The following is a 27,463-nucleotide window of genomic DNA, read 5'->3' as shown; positions in this document are numbered from 1 at the left end:
TATTTCTTACTATACATCGTAAAATTAGGAACATTGAATCAACGGAAAAACTCAGAATCAGACAACAGATATCACACGCTTGTAGAAAATGCGTAACATATATCAGATTGTATTTCAACTGTAAAGGTCAAATTAGATAGGTCATATATTTGACGAGAGTGGTCGTAACGGCAGTCGAATGGTATAAAAGCCGTAAACCTCTGAAAGTACGGAAAAGGTCATACCAAGATATGACAGAGTTGCTTATATAAAGCCGATGGTGACCACGTATAAGGACATTGGTGAAAGAGTCGAGAGCGGTTTAAGGCCATTAGCAATAGGTTAACGGTTTGTTGATTAACGTATCTTTACAACTAACGCACCAAACGTTGAAAGATTCAACAGATTCAACAAAGAGAAGAATGGCTAACAGAAAATAATAAAATGGAATAAAAAACTCTACCAATTTTGTTAATAGTATAACTAGTTTCGACGCAGCGGCGTCATCATCAGATATCATCAGATATGACGATATCAATATTACGTCATCAGGAGGTATATGACGATGGCGCCACCACGTCGAAACTAGTCATGCCATTAAAAATTGGTGAAATAAAACGAAGTTTTTTTTCTTTTTATCGTTGAAATGAACTTCCACAAAGTTGAGCCTGAGACGATATAAATAAACTATTAGAAGTTTTACCTTCGGGGGAGAGTATGGAACAACAGAAATTTGCATTCTGAGTATTTTTAAAGGCAAAATATACGAAAATACGGTAAAATAGTTGCACTTCTGAAATAACTATCCAAATAAATGAATGAAATAGTTTCACTAGAGTAAAATTAAGTGCCTTGATACTAGTAAAAAGAGAAGTTTTGAAGATGAAAAGTGCAATTAATGCGGTACTTACAAATATTATTTTATTATATGATACACTATTTTGAAATACATTCACTGCTCAAAAAGGGTAGTCTAGAAAACACTAGTATTGTTTTTACTAAGCATTACGTTTTAAGCCTTATTCAATAACTAAGAAGTCCAGGCGACAGGCTAGTCAAAATTAAGTATAAACGGCAATGAAACTGATAATAAGTCATTCTCTAATACCATTCTAATAGATTTAAATAATATAAATAAAAGTTGGTGATTCAAGTCGTCTATAATTTCTGGCTTTTCTTTTATACTTAGTTTATGAATGGTTCTACTTTATAGAGGACCGATGATGTGTGCAAAAAATTATTCCCAATATTCAAGGTGATCGGATTCCAAAATTCCCTTTTGCGATATGATACTGATGGTAACAAGTTTCCAGCCGTGAAAAAAAGAGAAAAATAAAAGATGCTGAATATAATGAGATGCGAGCTTTTCCATAAGTCTGCATTTTACAAATGCCGAAGTCGTCGTTTAATATTCATCTTCTTCAACGGTGGGTTTATATTTCTTCCATAATAGTACCACTGCTAAAAACTTCGAAAGCAGATTTTTTTAGGAACTTCTTTCTTCCCAATAATTAAGAACAGATCTGATAGAAAAACTGCTCCTTATAATTTGAATTTTTACCGTTATCATATCAATTGAAAATTGAGATAGTGTCGATCATTAAGATATCATTTTTTTTCTAATCTTTCTCTCCACGATTTATTACCATTTTTTATGAGGTTGGCAAATGGAATGACTAAATAAGGATGAACTAGAGCAAAATGCTAACTACATGATTAGTTATAAATCAGCTTATGGAATTCCACTTTCTACATTTTAAATGCTATATCAGACGATTTATAAAATGAAAATTGATGAATACCCTTAAATTTTATAATCCTTTTTGCCACGTCCCGTCAATGTTTAATTTTTACATGTTCCAATTCTCAAACGAACCTAAAATGAAACGAGCTGAACTAACCATTCCAAATATTCATTGTGATGCATGAAGACATTAAATGATATCAGCCTGGAGCTTCATAAAATTGCAAGAGCTTATTGCATAGACAATTTCACGCAGTCGAAAGACGAATAGAGGGAGAGCGACCAATATGCACTTCTTGCGAGAGGGATGGAAGGAATAACTTGGGCAAATCAGGGTCCATCCTATTCATCAGGGCTGAGACCAGTCCGCTCTTCCATAATAACGAATCAACTATTTAAACTTTGGCCAAATTCGAGGGTCTACTCTCCATTCTCCATTAAATCAGCTCAAAAAATTGGTGAAATACGATTAATTAGGTTTTTTCAAGTTTTTATTTGGAGGTGTTATGATTTGAACCTTCAATGCATTCATATTCCTCTCTCGCACTTTCTCTTATCAATTCCACACGCACATCACTCTCAGACAGATGAGTGCAAACACAATTCAGCTTGTCGCGTCCACGACCGCGCCGTGCTGCATCTGCCCTAAGTGGCCTCTAAATTGTAGAAGGGATAATTGCGATTTTGGTGCTTACCTCCGAAAAAAGGCGATAAGTAAGAGTTGTGAAAGGAAGAGCTGGGTTATGGGTAAACAAAAGATGAAGGCCGAGGTAAAATAAACTTTCGTCTCCTTCGATCACATTAACAAACAGAAAAGTATCACGCATCTAATTGGATGTACATTAAGTTTCCTACTCTACATCAATTTCTCCTTATGCCCATGAATTAATACCATATTATAACAAATACATAATATAACAAATGCATTAACGCCTTATTAGATAACAAATATATTAACGGCTACATTAGATCATATTTTGCTGTTTTCGTCGATGTAGAACAATATTTATGGCAAAAATATTTATATAAATAAAAATTCAGTTTAGCGGAGATTTAGCCGAAAAGTTTTTCAAACTTCAATAATTTGCCTATTCACATTTCATGAGAAAACGCCAAGGCTTCAATGAAATTAACTTTTTATACTTAAAATACTACTTGAATTGCAGCACGATTGTTTTATTCTTGTTCGATGTCACATTAAAAACGAATTCTGATCAGCTCAGACGCCGAGTTCAAATGAATATGTAGGACAACAGCGCGCGTTACAAGGAGATGGAAAATTAAGATAGTAGGGAATGACGAAGAATCGGAAGCAATTTGATTTGAAAACGTGTTAAAGTTACTATCGCATACCTTAATGGATAGTCATGTATGAACGAGATGGAATTTTCTTATTTAATATTGATAAGACACGCGACCATAACTTTTCAACTTTAAACAGGTCATATCATCTATTTATTCATTCATTAATATTTATAAATGAAAAATATCTAATTTCATGGCAATAGCCTCGTGCTTATTTACATTTATCGATTTTTTTCTTGCCTTAACAAAAGTATGTTCACTTTCACCGCACGCAAGTCTGAAAAAAATATTTCATTAGCTTTATATATCCCATAATAATGAAATCATATGGGGCATAAAAAAACAAGCCAAACATATTTTTCCTTGATCTTCAATAGAAATAACTTAGAGTGCCAAAAGAAGCATATCAAATTTAGAATTCTTATTTTCTTAGCTTAATTTCTTTAATACATGGTTCAAAAGCATTGAGGAATGAATTGAATTTGATCCGTCTTTTTTTATTAACCTGAAGGAACTAAAAAAGCTAAAAATGGCATTTATCCATGAATTTGCAGGAAATGACCTCTATAATATAATATTAAATTCGGATATGATAAGTGGTTTGGGAGAAAACTTGAAGAAATATTTTGATGGACAATATTAATATTTACAAAAGAAACAAAGAAATATGCCAATGATTGAGAAATGAAATCCTTTGGCATATAAAATTGACTCTACGTAGTATGTGGCCGGATTAAGACCGTCTCCTTTGATGCAAGTAAAAGAATAGGGTGGATGAAAAGAGAGAATGGGCAAGTGAGACCAACGCTTAGAAACGCCGTTTACCGGAGCGTGTGTGGTTGAGCGTGGGAGAGGCGGTTATAAAATTTTGCGGCGATGGAAGCAAGTGGCGCCCGCGGGGGAAGGGAAGTGCCGCAGAGGAAGAGGGGGAGGCTAGGAGGGAAGGGGTGCGGGGACATCGGAGGGTGGAAAACGAGTTCTCGGGCAAACCCCCTCCCCCAAACTAAGCACGCTTGCCACGTGTTCCTCGTTCCCTCTTTACTGACCGCAGGACTCATTTGTTACTCCCCCAAGGTGGAGGGTGACTCTCCGTAAGGTTCCCTTTTCTTTTCCCCGGCCTTCTGTCCTTTCTGAGTCGGTTCTGGCGGTTGGGATGCGGGAAGATGAAAAGGATGGATATAAACAATGTACAAAGAATAGAGAGAACAATAAGAGAGGTTTCCAGAAACCTATAGGATATGATGAGGAGCTAAATGTGACGATTGATTGTCCCTGGGAAGTAAAAAGAAACAGATCTTGATGAACTTTTTTTTTCGGAACGGGTTTTCAGTAGTGCATGCAAAATCGAACGTATTCCTCAGGCCGATAATCGGTGGAATTATATGACTGCAAAAATTAAACTTTTGATTACATTCCACCACAATCTTTTGTACACCCAACCGGGGAAATGCATATTTTTAACCAGGAGATTGTTCTAAATAATAGCACACGAGTTTTGACACCGGTTGAGTGGATAAATATAATTGTGGAGTATCACGGAGCGTTTTCTTTTGCAAGCCCACAGAAGAGGGTGGGGAAGAGAGATTAGTTTGACTTATTCAAATAGGAACGAGGCGACTTAAAATTCTTTTAATTACTTCCTTATTCACTCTTTCTTCCTAAATAATGTTCTTGGGAGACATAATTGATGCATAATGATAAAGCCCACGTAAAAATGGAAACATGAGTACTCATTCATTGAACATACCGAAATCCGAACACCGAAATTGAACATTGAATACCGAAAATCCTGAATAGAGCTCCATCATTTCAAAGTTTTAATCTTGTCATCGTTTGTAATAAGACATTATTTGGAAAAAATGCGATGACTTATACATTTCATTTAGTTTTGTAGGTGCATTTTCTAGGAAATATCAAAACTTCAAACGAGCCTAAAAGATGCCGACATCGATGATATAGTTTGAACTTACATTGGGAGCAATATTAGCCTTGTATTTATATAGACTTTCAAATACTTTGGGTTTGGATTGGGTCAGAAATTCAATTTGAAGAAATTACTGCGATAAAAATATAACATACAGTGAACTAAATTGAGTAAAACGTGTAAAAAGAGAAAGGGGGGAGTAGCAGGAAGGTGTTACTGGTCTCTAGGGAGTGGATTAGAGGCTATTTCGGCCGTTGGTGGCAGGGGGAGCGGCCGAGCAGGAGACAGAAAGCCGTGTGCAAGGTGAAAGGTGGAGGTGGGCCCCGGGGCGGAATAATTCGCATTTCTGACCCAGACCTCTTTCTCTGCCCCTCCTTTCTCTAACCCTCACAACTTCCCCCGTGCACTTCGCTATAGCTGGATTCCTTCCCATCTACTTGCGACACCGTCGCCTCTTTTCCTTGCTCCTTTCCCTCTCTCTCTCTCTCTCTCGCAGCAATGAGGGTCGATTGTCTTCTGTTCTATTACTAGCAACAATAGGCTCATCAAGACGTAATGAAGCGAAGAAAATGTAACGGTGGACTGCAAGAGTTTGAGTCTGGTCACCGAGGTCGGCGATTCGGAAATTCCAAAGATTTTTTCCATTATTCTCCCGTAGACTCATTGAACAATAGACCCCATAAATGATGGTCTGGTAAATTGAGTCTTTGTCTCTCTTTCTTTATTTATGCGGAAAAGGCTAAAATTGTGTTTTTTAAATTTTGAGGGTCTGAAATAGTAAGTTAAATTATGTTATCATTACAAATCGATTAGCAATTTCAGCGAGGAAGTTTGCGACGAACGATAAATATACTTTTTCAACCCAGTCGCAACTATGGGGAGTTTAACTAATATTTTAGTTACAATCGAGTGTTAGTTCTAGAACCTGATTTTTTTTAAGTTTAATATCTCTATTATAAAAATTTTCAAAATTACACAGTTAAGGGTACTTTAAAGACACACAATGTGAATGGATTAACATGGATATGGGTGTCAATAATAAATATCGCATTCTTTTCGGCTCCACTTTTCCCTACCTTAAATATATGTTTTAAAAGGATTTTATATAGCTAAGAACAATAAAAGATATATATATTTTTAATGAATCCTAAATAACATCAGAAAAATCATAATTCACTATGATACTGATACTGCATAGGTGCACCTTGCAATTACAGGTGCACACTCTTAATAGATATAGCACCTTAAATTTTGAGAAGGATACTCTGCGCCACGTTAAGTACGGAAAACGTAAGACCCAACTTAATTTCCTCGGCTAAAATACTGCATTGAATGAACGACACTACTGACCGTAAACATGCAAAACATTGGCACCGATTAGCATCCTTGCAAGCTCTTCTAAGATCCACGTCCAAAAAAGTCTAACAGCCTTGATAAATGCGCTCATAAGAGTGTTCTAAAATGTCCTAAAGTTGACATTTTAGATATTTCTTTTCATATTTATGTCGGTATTTAAGTATTTTGAATTCTAACTCAAGTCTTGTAACGCTTCAATGGCATCATTAAACATCTCTCATCCAATAGGTCGTCAAGTACGATGGCGAATGGTAAAGCCCTTTATATCCTTAAGCGTAGCTTATGTGCATTACGTATACGTTGTGATAGAAGTAACATTGCAGGATAAAAGTCTTTATGAAATGAACCAGCATGAGTCATGTCAAAAATTAAAAGCTGGCAAATATATTTTTTAACGTACTATTAAAACTGAAATGCCTCCTCCAAAAATTTTTCAAGATAAAATTTTTAATGTTAACTCACCAGAAGGAATGGGTTAAGGACAATGCATAACCTCATTCTACCTGGATAGTTAATTGAAAATAAATCTGGATGGAGGTTTTACTGAAGAACGTTTAATTTACATAAACAATAGGCGTTGTTGTCTTCGCAGTAGCTATTCAAACAAGAGAAAATGAAATTTTGAATGACCCATTTTTTCAGGAGCGAGTTCCTTTCGTAATTTTTGTTCTGGATATGTTAAATGGAAGATCGAGTTTTCCATTTGTTCGAAATTTTTAGAAATAAGCTGAGAATGAGAATTCAATTGTACATTGGTTTTCATGTAAAACAAACTTCTTGTTATATGGAGTATTGAGCTTATGAGTCTGTGCACTAAACGTAAAATTGTATATGTCTACCTTTTGATAGAGTTGTATATAATATCTTGCTCTTTAGATTAATTGTTTCAAATCATCCAATTGCTCTTTTAATCGTTCAATAAAGAAACAGAAAAAACAGCTCAATCAATTAACGCACATAATTATTAAAAAATAAAATGCATAGCTCCATTAAACTTCGTTACATTTCAAGGCGAAAACTCTATTAGACAAGGCAGGATCTCACTAAATATAATTTTTGCATGTTCGTTTTTCCATTCTAATTAAGTAAACGACGTAATCATCCTTTTACAAACTTCAATTCATGTAAATTATAAATACCATTATGATGTACTAAAAAGCAACCTCATTCAACAGTGAATAGCACGGGCATTAAAGTCAAAACCATTAGTTAGCTGGAAAGTGTTATCAGAAAAAAAATTATTTTAAATATGTGTAAAGTTTATGTCCCCCGACACAGATCCCAAAATATTTTTACAATACCTTTTTTAGTTTTATGCGATCAAATTAAATTGCATAGTTACAAATGTACGAATGAATGATGCTATAATTTCGCCGCTTGATGTTAAAAATGTTGATAATTTTCTCTTACAGCCAGCGTGGATGAATTCGTTGCATCCATGTTTGCCTTGAGGACACACACCGCCAGAGGAGACTTGCAATCAGCGGAACCCGTGGCCCGTTTCCTGTTTTACCGCTCACAGCTGCTTGACACCCATCGAGAGGTAAGGACAAGGCAAGCTTTGTGTCAGCTGATTGACACAGCAGACACTATCTGTCGGCCGGTCGTACAACCAAATGTCCATCTCAAGTGCCATTATTACCGACGCTTCGGAGAATAAAAATCCCTCACCTTTAGCAGTTTCAGGGCCTTTCAACTGCTCATTATCTCCATAAATACAAAAGAGTTTAAATAGCATGCATAAATATAGCAGGTCAAAAAGCTTTTTAAGGGATTCACATTCCTATTTATCAAGTCAAAAATACATTCCTGCGGTCCTGCAATAAGCAATAGTTTTATAGTAGTAACTGTAAATAAGTCTTTCCATGATTACCAATTTCAGGATCGTGCGTCAGTTAGCTAGGTTAGCTGAGGTGTGAATACTAAAGACTTTTAATTTTTATTTCATCCCAGAAACACAAAAAATAGGATAAATTATTTATTACAACTATTTCAAATTTTCTTTTAAAATCTTACAGACACGAATGCTTACATGAATTAACTTGCTTACAGAAATGACATGAATGTTGTATGTTGACTACAGAGTGCATACAATGTCAAATCAAGACATTTTCTAGTTACGATTCCAAGTTTACTGCCAACATTTTTTAGGCGCAATTATCTTTTGACTTATGCAACTCCAACTATTGCATTGATTTCCCAATATTAAGTCAAGAATAAGTAAAATTCCAACATCTTTATTTGTTTATGTTTACCACGCCAGCCTTCACTTCCTGCATATCATTAATTATATATTCGTACTTTTCCATTAAAACAAGATTTCTGTATTGTATTAGTACCTTATGATGGTCCTTATTGGTGAAATATGTTGTATAAATATAAAGTTTTAGTGGAAAAGTTCGGATAAGTATATATTTATGGATATTTTATTGTTTGTTGGATGTTTACGAAATGGCACGTATCACATCATGGTTTCCGCCAAAAAAATGTGCAAATGGTAGAGTGCATATGAATTTTCATTTTAACCTATTTTTCACATCGCTAAGGAAAACAATATAATGAGACCCTGAGGTAAAGATGAATTTTTAATGTAATTTCTGAAAAGACTACGAAGAAAGCCTTTTTCATTAGTAAACAAAGCATAATAAGAACAATGCATGTTGATATTTTGAATAAAATTGCATTTACTTTGTTTCTCTTTCGAACCTCATTGGGAGGGCGTATCACTCCAAGCGACCGATTTGATTTCTTGAGGTGCATTTTCACTAATGTAAAACTCACATTATCAGTCAGAAATTTCAGGGTTTGTGAAATATATATATATATTTATTGCAGCGACCCTGTGTTTCGACTAGTTTATAGTCATTATTAAGGTCCATAATAACTATATACTAGTCAAAACCCAGGGTCAGAACAATTAAATGTTTTATAGAACGTGACTTAGTGATTTTTTTCTGACATGATGTTTATAAATAAGTCCGCTTTCAATCATATTTGTTTCAAATATGATATATTTTCCTCATAAAAGTATTAGGATAAAATTTCACGCATGTGAAATACAGATAGCTGTTGACGGGAATCTAATTTATACTGTATGCCCTTAATATTTCCTTATGCTAACATAACATTTAAACAAGTAATAACTTAGAAAATCGAGATGAAAATTCGGCCAATACTGCGACGTGATGTTTTCTCTAAAGGAATCGAGGGTAATGCATATTCGTTTGTTTTCAAAAAGAGATAAATCGTTGCTGCAACTTTTTTTTGTTAAAATAATTTGCGGAATTTGAAGGAAAAAGGAAAACATTTAAATTTTTTTTGCATCACCTCCCGTTTTTTGCTTCGACTGACAGAGAGGCTCATGTTTTCAATGAGCCCAGACGAGCTTGCTCACATCTTCTTCTCCCTCTTCAGGAGTCATCGCATTCACCGGAACGCGCCATTCACAAGTCACTCATTCTAGTCCAGCCACTCTGGCTGTAACAAACAACCCCGCACACAATCGCCACATTAATGAGGCCCCATGGATTTTCTACACGAGAGCTATACCAGACTCGCTAAGCACTGCTGTGCAGGACTATTAACGTCTTTCTCAATTCCCCTGGTTTAGCATGCCATTCAGTTTTTTTTTTTACTACATCTCATCCCATCGTGTATGCGGTTGAATGATCTTATATTAAATGCTGGATAGAATAGAGGTATTGTGCCAATTCCATTTGATAAATTTTATCACAGGAAGGAACATAAATTGTTTAACTAAATATGTTCATACTAAATATTTTAATATCTGTATTAACAAATATGCTCCTATTGTCACTTCCGAGTGGGTGTAATAAAATTTCTGTAGCACTAAACTACTCTGTCTAATCAAATTGAGGAAAATTAATTATTTTAGCTCTCAACAGCCTTTCCCGTTATCTCACCCGAGAAAAATTCTCTACCATAATTATTCGAAAAAATCTCAGATTTTCTATTAAAATAAGTGTTTTCTGTCATCGTTAAGGTTTGAAACGTCTAAAAATGTCTTTGGGATATTAGGATTAAAAATTCAGAGAAAAGATGGAACCGGAGAGCTATATTTCTAACAAAATTACGGTGTCATTGTGGCTGAAGCTGAAAGGGAGGATATCTTCATTCTGGAGAAAAAGATGGAAGGGCAAAAGAAAACTACGAAATACCATATCTTCAGTCATGAAATTTATTTAAGAAATACTTCAAACCAACTTGAAATAATTAGAAACATGAAGCAATTAAAGCACATTAATCCCTTAAGAAGCTTATTCATTACGAAAATGCTACCATTTACTTTCAAAATTAACTCTTCTCATTATAATCAATATTTTGCCTTCCCAAATGTATTGGACTCTTTAATGTGTAATAAAATCAAATAAAGCACATACTCAACATTCCCATTACTTCGATATCAAAGCTGAGTGTAAAGAAAATGAAATGATATTGTTGAATACATCAATCTGATTTCACGAGTGCCACAATTATGGCAAGTACGAATTTCCGAGATATTGGGAAAGAACATCCATATGGTTCCATTAAGAATCGTATCTGTAATGAGTATTTGATGTGATGATGGAAAGTGCACATCACTGATACGTTTTTTATGATAAGAAAGTCTGACATTTTCACTCTATCGACCTTTTATAAAACATTTAGGTTATGAAAATAATATTAAGTTGGGTTTGTTATAAAGAGAATGATTCATCTCCAAGAATATATGTATTTAATTTATTTATGCCTTAAATTGTACTTAACATTACGCACCGAAAAGAGCAGAAAATGTTTTTTCGCGTACTTTCAATATTTTGCCCAAAATACTTTATAAACTGGCAGATAGAAATTTAAATAAATATTGATGTTTGATGGAAAAAATATATAAAAAGGAAACGAGGCGAAAATATAATATTAGTGTATTTAAAAATAAGAAGCGAACAAGGACTTCGGTAATATCACAGAAGTGATTGTGCAAATGAGTGTACCAAATTAATTTTTTGTTTCTAATTTTTAAGGTACTCAGAGTGTCCATTTTTTGTAATTTTTTACATTCATACACTTCTACAGGGAATGTTTCTTTTCTGCCATTCTTGATATTATCTTTTTTCAATTTTTAAGTTTTTTTTCTAAAGCAGGTTAATATACAGAAACAAAAAAATGCATTCCATTAATTTTACTCTCTCGATCAAATTATGTTATTCTTACATGAACTTATAGTAATTGAGGAAAGAAGAGGAGAGTATTCCACTGTGGCTGCCCAGAAATAAAAGATCCACTGATATTATTTTTTTATAGTTGTGATACAGTAGTGTCACTTGGATGAGAATACAAACGAGTCCATCGCGGGATTGGTAATTATTATAAGTGAAAAACGAAACGTTGGTTTTTTTGTGGTACATAGTCTTCTTACTTACAAAAAATTTGAAAATTTGCAAGTGAAAACAAAAAAAGTCTTCGTGGTAAAATTCATGAACGGTCGTATCTGAGAGTTGCAAGAAATATAGAGGTATTGTGCTTTTTAGCATCCCAAGAACAGCGCAGTCTGCTTAAACGTCAACCGTAAACGGATAATGGAGGAAAGAACATGATTGACGGTAAGCATTAGGTGAATGCGATAGTATTGATTATGAAGAAGAGAGCCATTGGCAGTCTTAAGAACGGGATGTGTTCGGCCCATCAAGAGATACACAAATAATGAAATATAGAGGAAGCATATTCGAAAACATCAAACCACGACACACTGTCCGTCGAAAAATATCGCACCAACCAATTTTATCCATTCCATTTTTATTTATTTTAACTTATTAAGGACGGTGAGATACGTTATTTCGTATGCAATGATTTACATGCGGTTAACAAATGCAGTAGGTGATAAAGTAAAAGGTATGCACAAGTCGCTCTGAAACTTGAGATGACAACACAAGGTACTCTGAATTGGATAGTTATTTTAGGAAATACATCTTTTACTTCGAAATGAAAACCAAATTATCGAGGATCGTTTTCACCGCTATCTTCCGCCTCCAAATATATATTCGCGTGAATTATTTTTTCACCATATCGGGGAGGAAAATATTTTTCAGCTGTTTTTATCTCTAGCAAACACTCTTCGCATCGCTTCATGGAATCTTAATTTGGCTCTCTTCCTCCGCATCACTACCCCTGTCTTCACATACACACTGGGTTTTGTCTGCATGAAACCCACATTTGCGAAGTGAACCAGAACATCAAGCCGAACACTTTGCACTATTCAAAGCCTTTCCCACGCAAGCTTTCTTGCTCATTTCTTCCATCTATCTCGCGTTACCCTTGCATGAATTGTTTAAAGCTCGGAGGAAAGCGTTACCAATCGATAGGAGTGAACTCTGCGCGATGCCTACAGGATGAAACCGGTTGATTTGGACAAATCGAGTAGTTCAGCTATCTAAAAATCCATGAATGATTCCTAATTTCATTACCGGTGAAACGATAAATTGGATGTGCAGTTTGAAACAAACTCTACTGAAATGTAATGACGAAAACTTGCGATCCTCGGTAAAAATATTAAATTTTCTCATTTAAGAATTTGAACCTCATTGATTATAAAATCACTTTCAATATTATTTTCATTATAATCCAGAAAATTGATATGCATATATCTTATCGTTTTTATACAATTCTTCGTATTTTTGAGCAGTAAATGTCATTGCTTCATCTCTTCAGTGATTTTATAATTCCATATTTATTAACCAAAGAATTAATTTCAGGCACACATACGTTAATTCTTCGACAATGTACTTAACAAACGTTCAATGATAAGAAAAATTGATATGATTTCAAATGCAGCCATATTCGGTTTAGATAAAAACTTTTTCATTTGAAGCAATTTCACCAAGTGACGCATCAAGCTATCGGCGATTTTCAGTATTTCTATGCTTTAAAAATGGAATTTTTCATCTTTCGCCTTGCGAGCAAAATGTAGAAATGCATTTTTTTCATGATTTTACTAGGAATAATCTTCCCACGCACTCTTTCCCTTCTTCTTAATCTCCCTCGGTCGGTATTTTCCTAGTCCTTATCATTCGAAAACACTCCTCTCACTTGACCACCCTCACAATCATTCAAATAATACCTCTCGGGTTCTGGAATCCATAAAATTCCCTCTTCCCTTAAGCCCCGATCCAACTAATGCAAATTTTTCGAATCACCACGACCAAGCTGCGAAAATGAAAATACAAAAAAGTCCAACAGTCTCACATCATAAATACACCACCATACACACATTTTCACAAATTAGTCATAATTAGGGGTTGCAAAATTGTTCAATTCTTATAATTATAATCATAAAATCTCTTAACATTTCTCACCACTAAGAATCAAAAAATTGCCATAACGCAATCGCAATAGTCGAAATTGAGCAGACATTTTCCCTCACCTTATCTTAGATCTCTCATGATGTCACTACAAGTGGGTGGTAACTAATGCGGTTTTTGGCTAGTGACTGAACGTGGAAGAAAACGTTGTCCGCCGAAGATATATTTCCGTACCAAACTATGGAAGTCATGTTTCGACAGTTTGGGGGGGAGAAGTTGAAGACTCTCTGAACAGAAAAAATAGTACAATACGAAGAGAAGAAAACAGCGAAACATTATTCTATACCAAAGGGATGGATATAAAATACTCCAAAAATTTTATGTGATGCTTTAATTTTTTTTCAGGTAGGAATTTGCTGCCAAAATTATTCACATATGAGCGGTACCCGAATACCAAAGTCAATATCCAAGAAACGGAAGTCTAGAGATGGAAATTTAATGTAGGATTTGTGCATAAAAAACCCCTCTTACTTTAAAAATACCTCTCATATCCTATTTCATTTACTTATACATTTAAGAACGCTCTTATCCCTTCAGAGAATTTAAATGCGCATGGCTTCCTTCGAACAGAAGAATAGCGTAATTAAGGTGAATGTGCGGACGATGATTAGTTTAAAATTGAGAGACCAGATTAACTTCTGGCAAAGCCGAGTCTGAAAAGTATCGGTTCATACTATTCCCAACGTATTTCACGGCATGAAAGAAAATTTTTTCTAGTTTCATACCAAGTCAAGTTCTTCATGCCTTCCTCCAAATTGTCGACGAGACGTGAAAGATGGGCATTCATAAGGAATCCACGTAAATCACGGTTCTATTTTGTAACGTAAAGTGTGCAGTTGGCTGGAGCGCGTTACGGTTCCGCATCACGTATTGCATGTATATTGAAGGTGTTGATGTATGTTGCACCTTGAAAAATAAAGATCAAGTCAAGATTATATCACGAGTACTTTATTAAGCAAAGAATATATGGCAACAAAATTAATAAACGGAAACGGTCGCTGATTTCTAATGGATTATGCTATATAATGTATTAGGACATTACAAATGTAAGTAATTATGCCAGGCTCGCGAGATTATCCACCAGAATGGGCAGTATGAGGTGAGCCGAGCCACAGGGGAATATCTTACCACAGTCGTGTAAAACGGAGTCAAAGATTTCGAAAACAGGTACAAATAAAAAATGATCGAAGAGTAAAAGACTTGAAAATTGAGGACCACATACGAAATTTCTCTTCAATAAAGATTTATTCCGGTGTTGAGTCTTTTCATCCTAACCTCGTGAATCATAGGGTATATATATAAAGGGAAGCATTAAGGAACTTACTCCGAATTATTTTAAATGATCATACTCGAGAGCATCGCCGTGACATGCAGTGATACTTCGTTATACATATGATTATCATTCGTATAATTTTAAATATTAAATTAAATTGAATATCCTTATTTAAAATAAGTTCCAACGATCCCTATTATTATCGATCAATCATCAAAAGTCTCAAGCACTACTAGCCCGAGTTCATGATAGAGATAGGAAAATCCATCGGACCGGAATTCAATAGACGAATGTTCGATAAGGGTCTAGACACGATTCGACACCAAATTTAGCTTAAGTGCAAACATATGTTTCAAGTTACTCACGGCAGGGTTCTCGAATTAATATAAGAATTATTATTGTATTTTACCGATTTAGGTAGGTTTCTATGTAGTATTTAAAAAGTATTCTGGCAGTCTCTCTTCCCTTCTTGGACTTCCCTCTCAAACTCACAATAAGGTTTTTTCTGATTGATCTCTTCCACCTGTTCACTTCTGTTTGTTCTCATTGTTTACCTGAGGTTATTTTTTCTTTCGATGTATTGTTTTTGCTTTCTGTTGAAAATAGAAATGTACCAGGTTTATTTTTTATTTTTGCAGTTTGAGCAGAAATTGTTGTATTTAGTATTTGCTCTTATGGGGAAACCTAGAGCATTGATAAATTTTCATTCATTCCTTTCTCAATGTTTCCTTGCAGTTGGTCTACCCGTCTGCCCGAGCTTTCCTCTCATTCGCCACACTGGCTGCGGATTCCCACCGCTCCCTCACCGTTTCCCTGGCCACCTCCGGCATGGAGCTCACGGACACCATCGAGCTGGGCCCTTCACCGCCCCCGAAGACGCGCCTCCGCCCCTCGCCGCCCCCGCGCGCCGCCCTCCGCCCCCGAGCCCACCTCCTGCACCTGCCCAGCCTGCCCACCAAGGTGTTCATCTACGCGACGGGCGCGGGCTGCGCCAGCGTCAGCGGCCGAGTCACATACTCGACGTACGCCCCGCCCCCGCCAGGCCCCCGGCTGCCTCCGCTCCGGTTGTGGGCGAGGGTGGACGTGGAGGACGACCCCCGACCCAACTCCATCGACGAACTGCAAGGCAAGCTGCCCTTGGTACAAGTCCGAGCGTGCTTCAGGTAAGTCCATCAAGCATTACCATCTATCTTTCAAACAGAGCAATCATTAGCGAACAGAATATTTTTTTTCATTTAGCTCTATCGCAACTAAAAGTAACTCGAAATAAATCCTTTCCGCATATTTAATTTTTTCCTAGTTTTGCATACTTTACTGGCACCCTTGTATGTAAATATTGAAAATAATGTTACGCAGAAGGTAGGAGATTCAAATGTACTATCAAGCTCAAAGGTTTTTCAAGTTCTATGAGCCGATCTCAGTATTATGTTGCTAACGTCATTAAATCTCATTCAAATAATTCATTTCTTGGATTCTATGCTTTATTGTATCATTATACTTGTAGAGTAACGAATAACACATCACTTTTTTGTTATGACGACATTTATATTCCCGTAGTAATCAACACTTTCTATTTTCTTGGATAATCAACGTCATCAAAGCCTTAGTTGATTCTCAGAAAATATTCCCACAAAGTATAAAATAGAAAGCGCATTTTTTTAATCGTCATTTGGCGAATTACTTTTAAAATATCACAACTTGGAATTCCGGTGAAAATTATATAGTCTTCGTTCCACTATAGCACCTGAATTCTGCTGGTTTTTCCGGGTATTCTTCCGCGTTTATCCATTTGTAGGACGATATTTCGCCAACGTTCCAGTTGGCTTCCTCAGGTCCACTGAAGTGTAGATGCAGAAATTTGTTCATCTTATATACACCCCTTTTGCCGCCTTTTTTCTCGAGGTGTGCCCTGATTGGTCAGGATCTTTGAAGACCCTTTTCCACGCGCTGGCGAGATTGTAGCCGTCTTCACGGTTGAAGTCCTTTGTCGTTTTGGCGATTTCAGTTGCCTCCCTGATTATTCTCGGGTAGTAGCGGCCTTCTTTGTTCAGAAGAGAGGCGTTGTCAAAATCAATATTGTGTGTCGGTCCACTCCATTGGTGTTCCGCCACCGCTGACTGGGTGAAATGTCTATTTTTTACTGCCCTTCTGTGCTCTTGGACTCGGCATTTCAGTGCTCGTGATGTTTGACCGATGTAGGACTCACCGCAGCTGCATTTAATTAGATATACTTCTCCACAGATGTCATTAGGGTGGTGGTCTTTCGTGTTGACGAGGATATTCGACATCTTGGTGACGCATTTGAATCCGGTCATGATGTTGTGTTTCTGGAGAGCTCTCGCGATCTTTTCCGTGCTGAAATCGCCAAAACGACAAAGAAATTCAACCGCGAAGACGGCTACAATCTCGCCAGCGCGTGGAAAAGGGTCTTCAAAGATCCTGACCAATCAGGGCACACCTCGAGAAAAAAGGCGGCAAACGGGGTGTATATAAGATGAACAAATTTCTGCATCAACACTTCAGTAGACCTGAGGAAGCCAACTGGAACGTTGGCGAAATATCGTCCTACAAATGGATAAACGCGGAAGAATACCCGGAAAAACCAGCAGAATTCGTCATAATCTCCGCGGAAGCCTACTTGGAAACACTATAGCACCTCTTTAATATAGCATTCCAGTAGGTAATGATTGCTCGAGATATATTTTTAAGCTTTTTGATATCATCGGTTTTTGTTGATATGGTAGTTCAGCACTAGCGAGTGAAGTGACATCTATCGGAAAACAATATTGCCTCTCCTAAAGTCGCTTCTGTAAAAACTTCGATCATAGAATCAAACATATGCTCCTTTGTTCTCTTTACCATTGGGACAGTTGGTCCCGACATCATCCCGAACCATTGACGTTACACTTTTTACAATTTCACCTGGATAACCTACCATGACATGGTATTCAGCTAGTTGTTTTGGGTTTCGCACGCGCATCGTGATTCATGAGGCTTCTGACAATAATGGACAAGACTTAGCTCTTTATGACTCTCCATAAAAATATTTGATGCTGCAACCAATATTTTGCCCTCGCAACACATGCACTGTTTACATAAATAAAATGTAAAAGGAGCAAATAATAGTGGACAAGAGATAGCACTTACATCTATAGACTACCCACTTTTCATTGTTCATCATGAAATTGTTTTGATATTGAGACCAATATTTTGTCCTACCCTGATCACGCGTTTTCATGACAGAAACGCAATACCAAGCAATATTGTCGTTTCGCTTTTGCGGAGCAAACTCCAAAACTTGAATGAAGATCACAAAGAATTTATGTGTATGAATTTGAAATAATGTTTTGATATCAACAGTATATATGCTACTGGAGTGAAAAAATCTTAATCGTCTCAATGTGCCCTACCCCAATATATATCTCCATCCGAAATCATGCAAGGTAGACTGAAATTTCGAGTGGCGCGTATTTGGTGGGTGCCTATCAAGAACTATGGGTAAGAATTTGATAACATCTTTCCATCAACTACTACGGTATGCAACTCTATGATTGACCATACGGTGAAGATATGATGTTAAACTACTCTCACACATAAAATAAAATTGCATACTCATAATTTTTCCAGTGAGAATTCACTTCCGACAGTTAAATATTATCATTTTTACCAACATCAAAATGAAATAAGACAGACATCCATTCGATATTTTTTCATACTTAAAAATGTGTGCCAGAATGTATTGAGGCATACCAGTCTACAAATAGTAAACATTTTTTACACAAACATGAGTCATTACTAACACTAATATGAGTCATTAATTTTTTCGTAAAACAATACGTTACCCATCACCTTTACAAACGTATATTACGTTCCATACGTTATTTTGCTTTGCAAAGTAGATATGAGCGTTTCTACGCGTCACTGACTGACCGTTACACCCAGTTTTTGTTCATATATTTCCCCTTTGACTTAATACAAATCAATTTAGGAACTTTCTGGAGGATTCCACCAAAAACAAGTTAGTGAAAGCATACACTGGCTTTGGTACCACCCTGTGACCCCAGTAGAACCGGAGATTTTAAACTTCAAAGTCGTCGTCACTGACTGACAAAAATGAAACTCCGTTTTGTGACGTTGTCACATTTCTTCGCATTGCTCTGAAATTATGCAAGATAAAGAAAATCCACGAAATACGTAAAATAGTTTATTTTCCTTCAGAAAAAAGTGTTTAAATTAGTTTAGAACTCTCTACCTAGTACCCTGTTTTAAAAACATTTTCCCCCTTTGTTAGACCCCCCCTGAACGATGCTCGCGCTGACTCTCTGCTCTCGTCTTTGCCATCTTAATAAATCCTGACATATGTTACAATTAAGGATTTCAGATCTCAACAATCACTCTGCTCCTATGTCCCGCTTTCACAACAAACGTACCAAAGCGACGCGACGACAATGAAGGTGACGGTGATACGCGGCATGCCGGAGTCAACAATTGGCAAAATAATAAAATACTCCGCTGCATAAACAAACAATTTACCAAGAACAATAAAACTGATATAACATATTATGCCACGAATTCAGTGTACCAGTCGGGGCCAATGAAGCGCACGCACCAAAATTTGAAACTTGAGCAATACTACCACAGGTTAAAATGTCAGTCAGTGACGGCCCTCAGGAACAAAAACGGTGAATGCTGGGGATTTTTTTAAATCTGATCTTTCATCCTTGGGATGGACTTGATTTGGATACGAAACGATTTATCTCCCGCATCCCTCGATTTTGGTCAGCGGAAAAAAATGTATGTCAATCGTCACTGACTGACACCAAAACGACGCACTGTTGCGTTACATTCCTCTGCGTGAACATGTGACCTTCAAGTATTGATGAAATGGATTGGTAAGACACAGTCATGATTGGGGAGAATGGTTAACTTGAAATTTTCACAGAAAAATCTTATATTAGTTACGAAATCTTCAGTAATAGAATGGCACTGTAAACGGAATCATTTGCTCATATAATACGAGAGCTCAATTCCGCGGCGTTTTCGTAAAAAATTGTTGGAGGATGGGGAGAAACAGGTACGGATTATTAAAATTTGGAATATTTACACCATGTCAGGACTTTGAACGGTCTATTTATCTCAAATTGAATTTTTGAACCCTAGTATGACAGTTACGTAGAAATGCTCATATATGTCATGCGTCTACGATTCGGGATAGATAATTAAAGTTCAGCGAAGAAAAACGCTAGTTTGAATTGAAAAATTCACGTATCGACCAAATATTTCCGCAATCCCTCACAAAAGTTTAATCCTAAAAAGGAAGTTTCAACCTTGCCTTCAAACGAATTATAGAAAGTATGAGTATGATAATCATTATCATTAGTACTGGAATATTCCATTTTATTCCTTCAGAAGTCACAGACAATGGAAGATAAAATCTAGGGAAAAAATATCCAGATACTTTCTTTCAAATTAATTTCTTTCAAAAAAGATATTCATTAGCAGTAAACGTAGCAGTAAAATTTTTGTTGAAATGAAAATAAAAATACTATATTTGATGGCTACCTCAATTCCTATTTCAAATAACGTAATATCAGCTAAAATTTGAGTTATCCCCTTGAATTTCATTCTCTTAAACCAACAGCAACGCTAAGTGCAGGGGAATTTATAAGAAATCCCAAAACCAAATAGGTATATAATCTGCCTAGCGCAAAAAAATGATGCTACACTATCAAACTTGCCATTTCAGTAAATCTAAAAGTAATTATCTCGAAAATAATGAATTTTTCCGCGAGCAAAGTACATTCACAAAATAACTAGCATGATGCAAGGTAAGAGCTTTTTTCTGTCTCTTTCAGTACTGGTCTTAACAATTTTCATTTTTTGAGCTCAAATGAATCTTAATTTGTCATTTTTTCTAATAAATCGTAAATCATTGTTTTTTTTTCACAGTGAAAAATATTTTTATTTTCATGCAACAAATATTTTCTCATTCTTTAATTTTTTGAGACGGATTTTCTCAGCCGAAAAAATCTCATCATAAACTTCGCTCATCTTCACCCCTGATTAAATTTTTCACTTGGTATATACTTAAAATCTTCCTCTGATTTTGGAAAACGGTTATGGATAAGCAAAATACTCGTTTGTCAGTTTAATTAAAAAACTCTTCGTGTGATGGGGTACATAAAGAATTAATTAAAAATTTTCTGTTATGAGATTCCTCAAATTATCTGCTGACGTGAAACTTATCAAATAATTACTCACAAAGAAATTATAGAAATGCTCCAATTTTTTGACACATCAATATATAGCTTAAATAATTACGTTACAATCCGAAATAATTGAGGTTCATGGGTGAGAATAATATTTGTGTGGACCGAAGAATGACAAGGAATATATATAATATGCATCCGTATCTATCGTCATAGAATAACTAATATTTTATTGAGTTCTACAAGAGCCCCAAGAATTTTAAAATATTCATTTCGATTTTGATAGCAGATTTATAATTAACTATTTCCCCATAGTTACTGAGAGTTAATATCAAATCACTAAAGCTTAAATGTACGGATAAAGCTTCTTCTAAAAATTCAAAACCTTTTTGATGTACCTACCTAGATTCAAGAAGTAAGCAGATAGAGCAACAAGTTGTATCCAATACAAAGTTATTCATCTCAGGTTATCCAAAAATCAACTCATTCATCTCAAAGACTTATGTTATAATCACCAATATCAAATATTACTGCGAGATAAAATGTAGTCTTTACTTGAAAATTGGAGAGGTAATATAAGTAACATAAGTAATGCATTAAAGAGTGTAGGAAAAATGTTTTCACACAATCAATAAATTTCTTTAACAAAGATGCATCACCTTAGCTGCGATAATTATATCTAACGTGTGTGTCTTGATGTTTTTAAAAGCAAACTGCGACAGTTGCTGTTATAAAGTAATGAAGGAAGAATCACCTTCCAAATAGATAAAATATTTTCGTAAAATATTTTCCAGATCGACTCCGCCCAGATTTTTACGACAGCTCACTGAAGACCAGTCTCGTAGTTCCCAAGTTCCCAAAAAAAATGCCACTTCCCAAAGTGATCCCTTTTCCTTCATTGAATCCACTTTTATGGCGAAGGGAATTTGACCCAAATACTGCATGGGCGACCAACTGTACGCTCTACGTGAGGTTCAACGAACGATCAATGCATCGGAATCTCAAGGCTCAGGAATGCGAGTATCTCTTACATTTACCCTTCCAGCCTATCTCATTTTGTTCACTCGCGTGGATCAGGTTTTTCGTCAACTATTTAATCCACTTGATGATAACTTTTTTTACCCACAAATACTAAAAGATGCTCCAAAAAATATATATACCTGAAAATGCGAACTTGAAACGCTTAAGACCGCTTGGACCGCTTACGTTTCAGAGGGTCCTGGAGGAATAAGTACCCCATATTTTAATTCATGATAGTAAACTCCAGATAGTAACACGGTATATTAATTGAAATCAAATACATAAGAAGCAACTATATATTTATAAATCGATAAAAATCCAAAATAAAATCATATCCTGGTAAAAATAATTTTAATTTTACTCAAAAAATAATTTTAAAACCTAATTAATGTTATTCCACTCCATCGTCAAAGCGTATCGGTTCCAATCACATCTCATTTGATCTTTGCATACCCTCAGCATATTATATGCTTTCGTTGTTTAGATAGGAATAGTTGGCATTTGGTCGCCAATAACACGCAAAATATGAATTCGTAAAAGATCTGTAATTTAAGGAATAGCGAGAAGGTGCATATCTAACGTACAGCACAACTTTCAGGAAAAAATTATTTCTCCACGATTAAGGTCCACATACAACTACAAAAAAATAAAGATGACTCTAATATAAGTGGTTTAATCATCAAAATGTAATTGTGTATTTACTGCAGTCGATATAATGTAATTTACAGAAATGTTTTGGATATCGAATTAGGTTTAGTTTTTACCATGGTCGATTTCCATTCATTAATTCTACAGTCATCTAGACTACTTTACACGGAAATACAAGATATTTTAGATCCATAGCTCCAATGAACGGTTGTATCTCTGTTCTGGTTGGTAGAAAAATCCATTCGTTTGATGCAGAAAATGTGAACTTGAAAACATTTTAAACTTATATGGAGTCATATCATATTAACAATATGTTCAAAGCAGCGATTTACCTCCTCGGATACTATGCTTATATTCACATTTTACTAAAATATAGGTTATTACCTATTGGACCTATATATTATTAAAATATAGGTCCAATTTTTACGCTAACTTGACACACTTAATGAGTAAACGCTATTTTTGTTATTGGTTTCCATGCTATTTATGCCGTTTATTGGGTGAAATACCTCAGAAAAATATATTACGATACATAAGAATTTAACATGAATGTGAAATAGAATATATTTCGCACTCATCATTATCAAGCTCAAATTACACCATTTTTTAAATAAATTCCACCTGTTAAATGAAGGTTTTAACTAGATAAAATTTGTTCTATTTCTCGACTAAGGTTTGCCTATTGCAGCATAAATATTTTAATTGAACAAAGAAATCGAAAAACGGATCCCACACGGTTTATTCCCCCGCCCACCTATGGCTTTGATCAATTTTCTCTCGTGAGACCGTTAAAGATGGGTTTTCTCTCTCTGTCTCTTCTCTTTGCAAGCTATCGCATTACTGTGACAATATAAGCCAGAGTGACGTCAAACATTGAAACAATTAATCACACCACCCCACGCTCTCAATGCCTCTGAGCGAAATTCCACGAAGAATAAAATGATTTATTTATTGGAATCTTCATGCGACGTCAGCGCAGCTTTCATTCAAATACATTTCCCACAGCTTAAATGGATTAAAAGTAATTTTTACGAGCCAGAATCAGTTTCCAAGAATGGGTTTCGCAAGATTAAAACTTATATCAATTTGAATCACAGCGTACAGATGTTATGTAATCGCATTTAAGTTAATACTCCTCGCAATAAGCATTGATCCATAAATTTCCGAATGTTGACTGCGCCATTTTTATTTTAGTTGACTCATACATTTCACAAAACGTCTTTTCTGTATTTCACTCACTGCATTGCATTTTGTTACCTTTATCACTTCTTAGTGAGCAGCTTTCAAGTGGCAGTAATCAATGGTAATACAAAAAAGGCACACATTTACTGGCAGCTCTTTTGTCCTTTCTCATTAAATTCGACACGCATCTCTTCGTTTTGTAGTTATAGATCACAATACTTCTTTATGAATACTCAACTTACAAAAGGTATTTTATCATATCTTTGGAATAGCTTTTTATTCCATTATTCCCATTCATTGTGCTGCAGTGTATTATCTGCATGAAAAAGTATTGATATGCTGTCTCACACTATAATTTAGGGTGGTATTTTTAGATTTTGTCCTCAAAAGAGTGATCAATTCTACTGATTTTCTCTTTTAATCCCTAAATATTCACATTAATTCCCTGGTGCCTTACTTTCATATCAACTACATCTCTCCACTTCTCCAACTCAACAGTCTCAAAATTATTATCTTCTTTATTAAAACTATATTCTTCTATATATAAAATTATTATTCTTCGTCAAATTTGTGAACGGTAATGAATTTTATAGCTAACTACGTATTTAGAACTATTATTTCCCTTGGTCGCAAATCTTCTGATACTATTTAAACGGTGAACAAACGGAAAACCACGAAGCAATCTATCCCTATCATTTCACTGCCAAAGAGATTTATCGAACGAAATCGTTCCACAGGTGTGAAGTGGGAAAATCTTAATGGTTGCTCCACCCTGAATGAGGCGCGAGGTGTCGCAATTCACTTCAGAGAGGTGCGGACGAGGAAAGTCGATGCGGGGAAAGATATATCCATCCAGCCCATTACTGATGGCATCGGCGGCGACTTTAACCCGCTTCCGCGGCGGCACCCATCTCAAACCACTCGGTGTTATTCCTCCATCGTGCCGCCAAACCACACCCAACGCATCCCTTGAACTTTACTCATCCCGTGAATATGCGACCGCTGAAGTTGCCACCATCTCTCCCTATCCTGACTCCCCTTCCAAACCGTCCAACCTCCTCTCCTCCGGCCCTCAAGACTTTCGAACGTAACAATAACCGCAGCTTTGATGGTCAAATTTTTCCCCATCGCCCTCTCCCCTTATCCCGTGGGGCAATTTTCGCCTCACTGCGCCCCTCCCTTTGGGTGTGAAGTTTATTCCGTTACCGCCTCCCCCTGGAAGAGAAACGCCGTTTTCCTCTCCCCGTAGGCAGCGAAAGCAACACGGGAGTGTTCTCCCTGCACGAAATATTCTCCCGGCTGCTTTTTGGCAGTTCCACCTCTGCTAAAACTCCTCCCGTCAGAATATAATATACATTTCGAGCCTTTCTCCTTGTTCAACACGCTTCCTGCGCTTTCCTCAGCGTGGTTAAATATTCCGGGTTAGATTGGAGTGTCTTTCAACTATTCCATCACGTTTTATCTCATAGATTACAGCAACCGACGCCGCTGCCTAAATTTCTCAGAAACTCTGTTTTCTATGATACTCGATCTCTCACTTATTTACCACTACCGATAAGCCTTATTTATTTGTTTTCTTTAAGAGTTTTAGTCGTTTCTCTACTCGATTTTCGGTGGTATTATTTTTGGAGATTTTTCTTCATATTTTGACGTATATTTTGACCTTTTCTACATAATATTTAGTACCATTCACCCAGATATACATTTGTCTGCTGTTTAATATATGTTTCACAGTCATCCTTCGTAGGGTTTACCCATAAATTCAGCTTAAGTTGTTACTTCTGACTTCTCTAATAATATGTCCTCCGAATATTTGTAAAATAAAGGCATATTTTTTTAGGATGTATTGAAAGGTTACCTTAATTTTACTCGTTAGAATTTTTAAACGCCTTCATTATGTTCTTAAAATATAAATAACACTAAAAATAGCAAAGCCGTCATCATAAGTGAGCTCAGCAAATATTATGAAATGAGAAATGCTTTTTCAAATTAATTTTGCCTGATGTCAAATTAAAATGACTATCATGATACCCATAAACGGCACAGAATATACAAGAGGAATGAAGAGGTAGGGATCTAAAGCGATTTTCATGTAGGCAATCAGCTGTCTCGTTACTATTTAAAGGATTTGGAATATGTTAATATCCGTCGCATTACCAATGCTATTCAAGGTCTCAGGTGACAGGGAGGGAGATTCTGGAAGAGGTAAAGGGGAAATCTAGAGAGCTATGACTCCCCACGTATTTATTCAAGCGTTACCACGCACTTATCTCCTGATTCGCAATTTCCTCTACGAGAGCCCCCCTCCTCCCTCTTCGACTAAGCATCGCTTATGACAGCCGCCTCCCAGGAACTCGCCTCCGCCATCCCTTCCTCGCTTGGTTCTCCACCGCTCTCGTTGAGGGGAAATGGAGAGGTAGCGTGATATAAGGGGGTTCCCTTTTAAAGCAAAAAAATAAGCTCTCCTTTAGCGCATACAGAGGCGATAGAAACGAAGGAGAGGAAAGGCGTGTACCATTATTTTTTTCTGTTATTTTTGGCGTGGAAGAATTTTCTCACATTTTTCCCCCGATTATTTTTTCCAAATTCTTATTATCTGATTAAGTTTCTCATTTAAGCAGCTCCTAACCAAACCAATAATTGTCCCTCTTTTCCCTGCCTTCCACTCAAATTCAAAACCGCTTACTCATTTCTTGCTTCACGCATCTCAGCTGTTTATGGTCCAACACTCTTTAATTTCTTTTTCATTCCGAACTTTTGCTCAAATATAGTAGACTCCTAGCTATTTTAACCTTCCTTTCGTGCTTTTTCTGATCTTCTACAGGTTATTTTACGTCCAAACACTCTTCCAGATGACGGTAAACTCAGGTCTACAAGTTCACGAAAAATAGGGTAAAGCATACAAAAGAGCGATTATTAAAAAAAAATACCTATCCGAATCCCTTGTCTGTGTGCATATAATCACAAACACCTTGGCATTTACTTCTATCAAATCGATGGCCATAGCAAAGGTGTTATTTGCAAACATATTGCAACTCAGAGCAACAGAAAATTCTATTAAATACTTTTAGTATATTAAACGCTATTAAGAATTAATAATCGTAGCAGTTTACGTACCACAGTCCTTTTAAATTTACTCCATTGCTCCTTTCGTCGTCCTTAGAAATTGCTAGGCTTCATCGTATAAATTGATAATGTTTATGAACATAATTTTGTAAAGAATTATTTTAAAATATAATTTTTAAGATACTTAAATACATTATTTAAAAGATAATAATAAATTAATAAAAAACGAAAAAAAAGCAAAGATACAATTGAAACATTTTCGGTCTGATGAATAGAAAGTTGTACACAAATAAACTTTATGCGATATCTAAACTAATCTAAGTATTCTCAATGTGTAGCGCATGTGTAATAACCGTCCAAATTCCTTTCGCTTATTTTCCTTATAAATCGATGTCCTCTATA

General features: G+C 35.9%; 1 protein-coding gene across 1 annotated transcript in view; it reads left to right on the top strand.

Annotated features, from left to right (window-relative positions):
- LOC124160222 (C3 and PZP-like alpha-2-macroglobulin domain-containing protein 8) overlaps nucleotides 1–27,463 on the top strand; it is a 515,206-nt gene that overhangs the window by 481,343 nt on the left and 6,400 nt on the right. Inside the window, exons 21-22 of the mRNA XM_046536362.1 lie at nucleotides 7,721–7,851; nucleotides 15,672–16,099. Coding sequence (XP_046392318.1) covers nucleotides 7,721–7,851; nucleotides 15,672–16,099 — 559 coding nt within the window. The remainder of the gene's footprint in view (nucleotides 1–7,720; nucleotides 7,852–15,671; nucleotides 16,100–27,463) is intronic.

Source organism: Ischnura elegans, chromosome 1, assembly GCF_921293095.1.
Source record: "Ischnura elegans chromosome 1, ioIscEleg1.1, whole genome shotgun sequence".
Lineage (NCBI taxonomy): Eukaryota > Metazoa > Arthropoda > Insecta > Odonata > Coenagrionidae > Ischnura > Ischnura elegans.
This window is presented reverse-complemented; position numbering and strand designations above follow the sequence as displayed.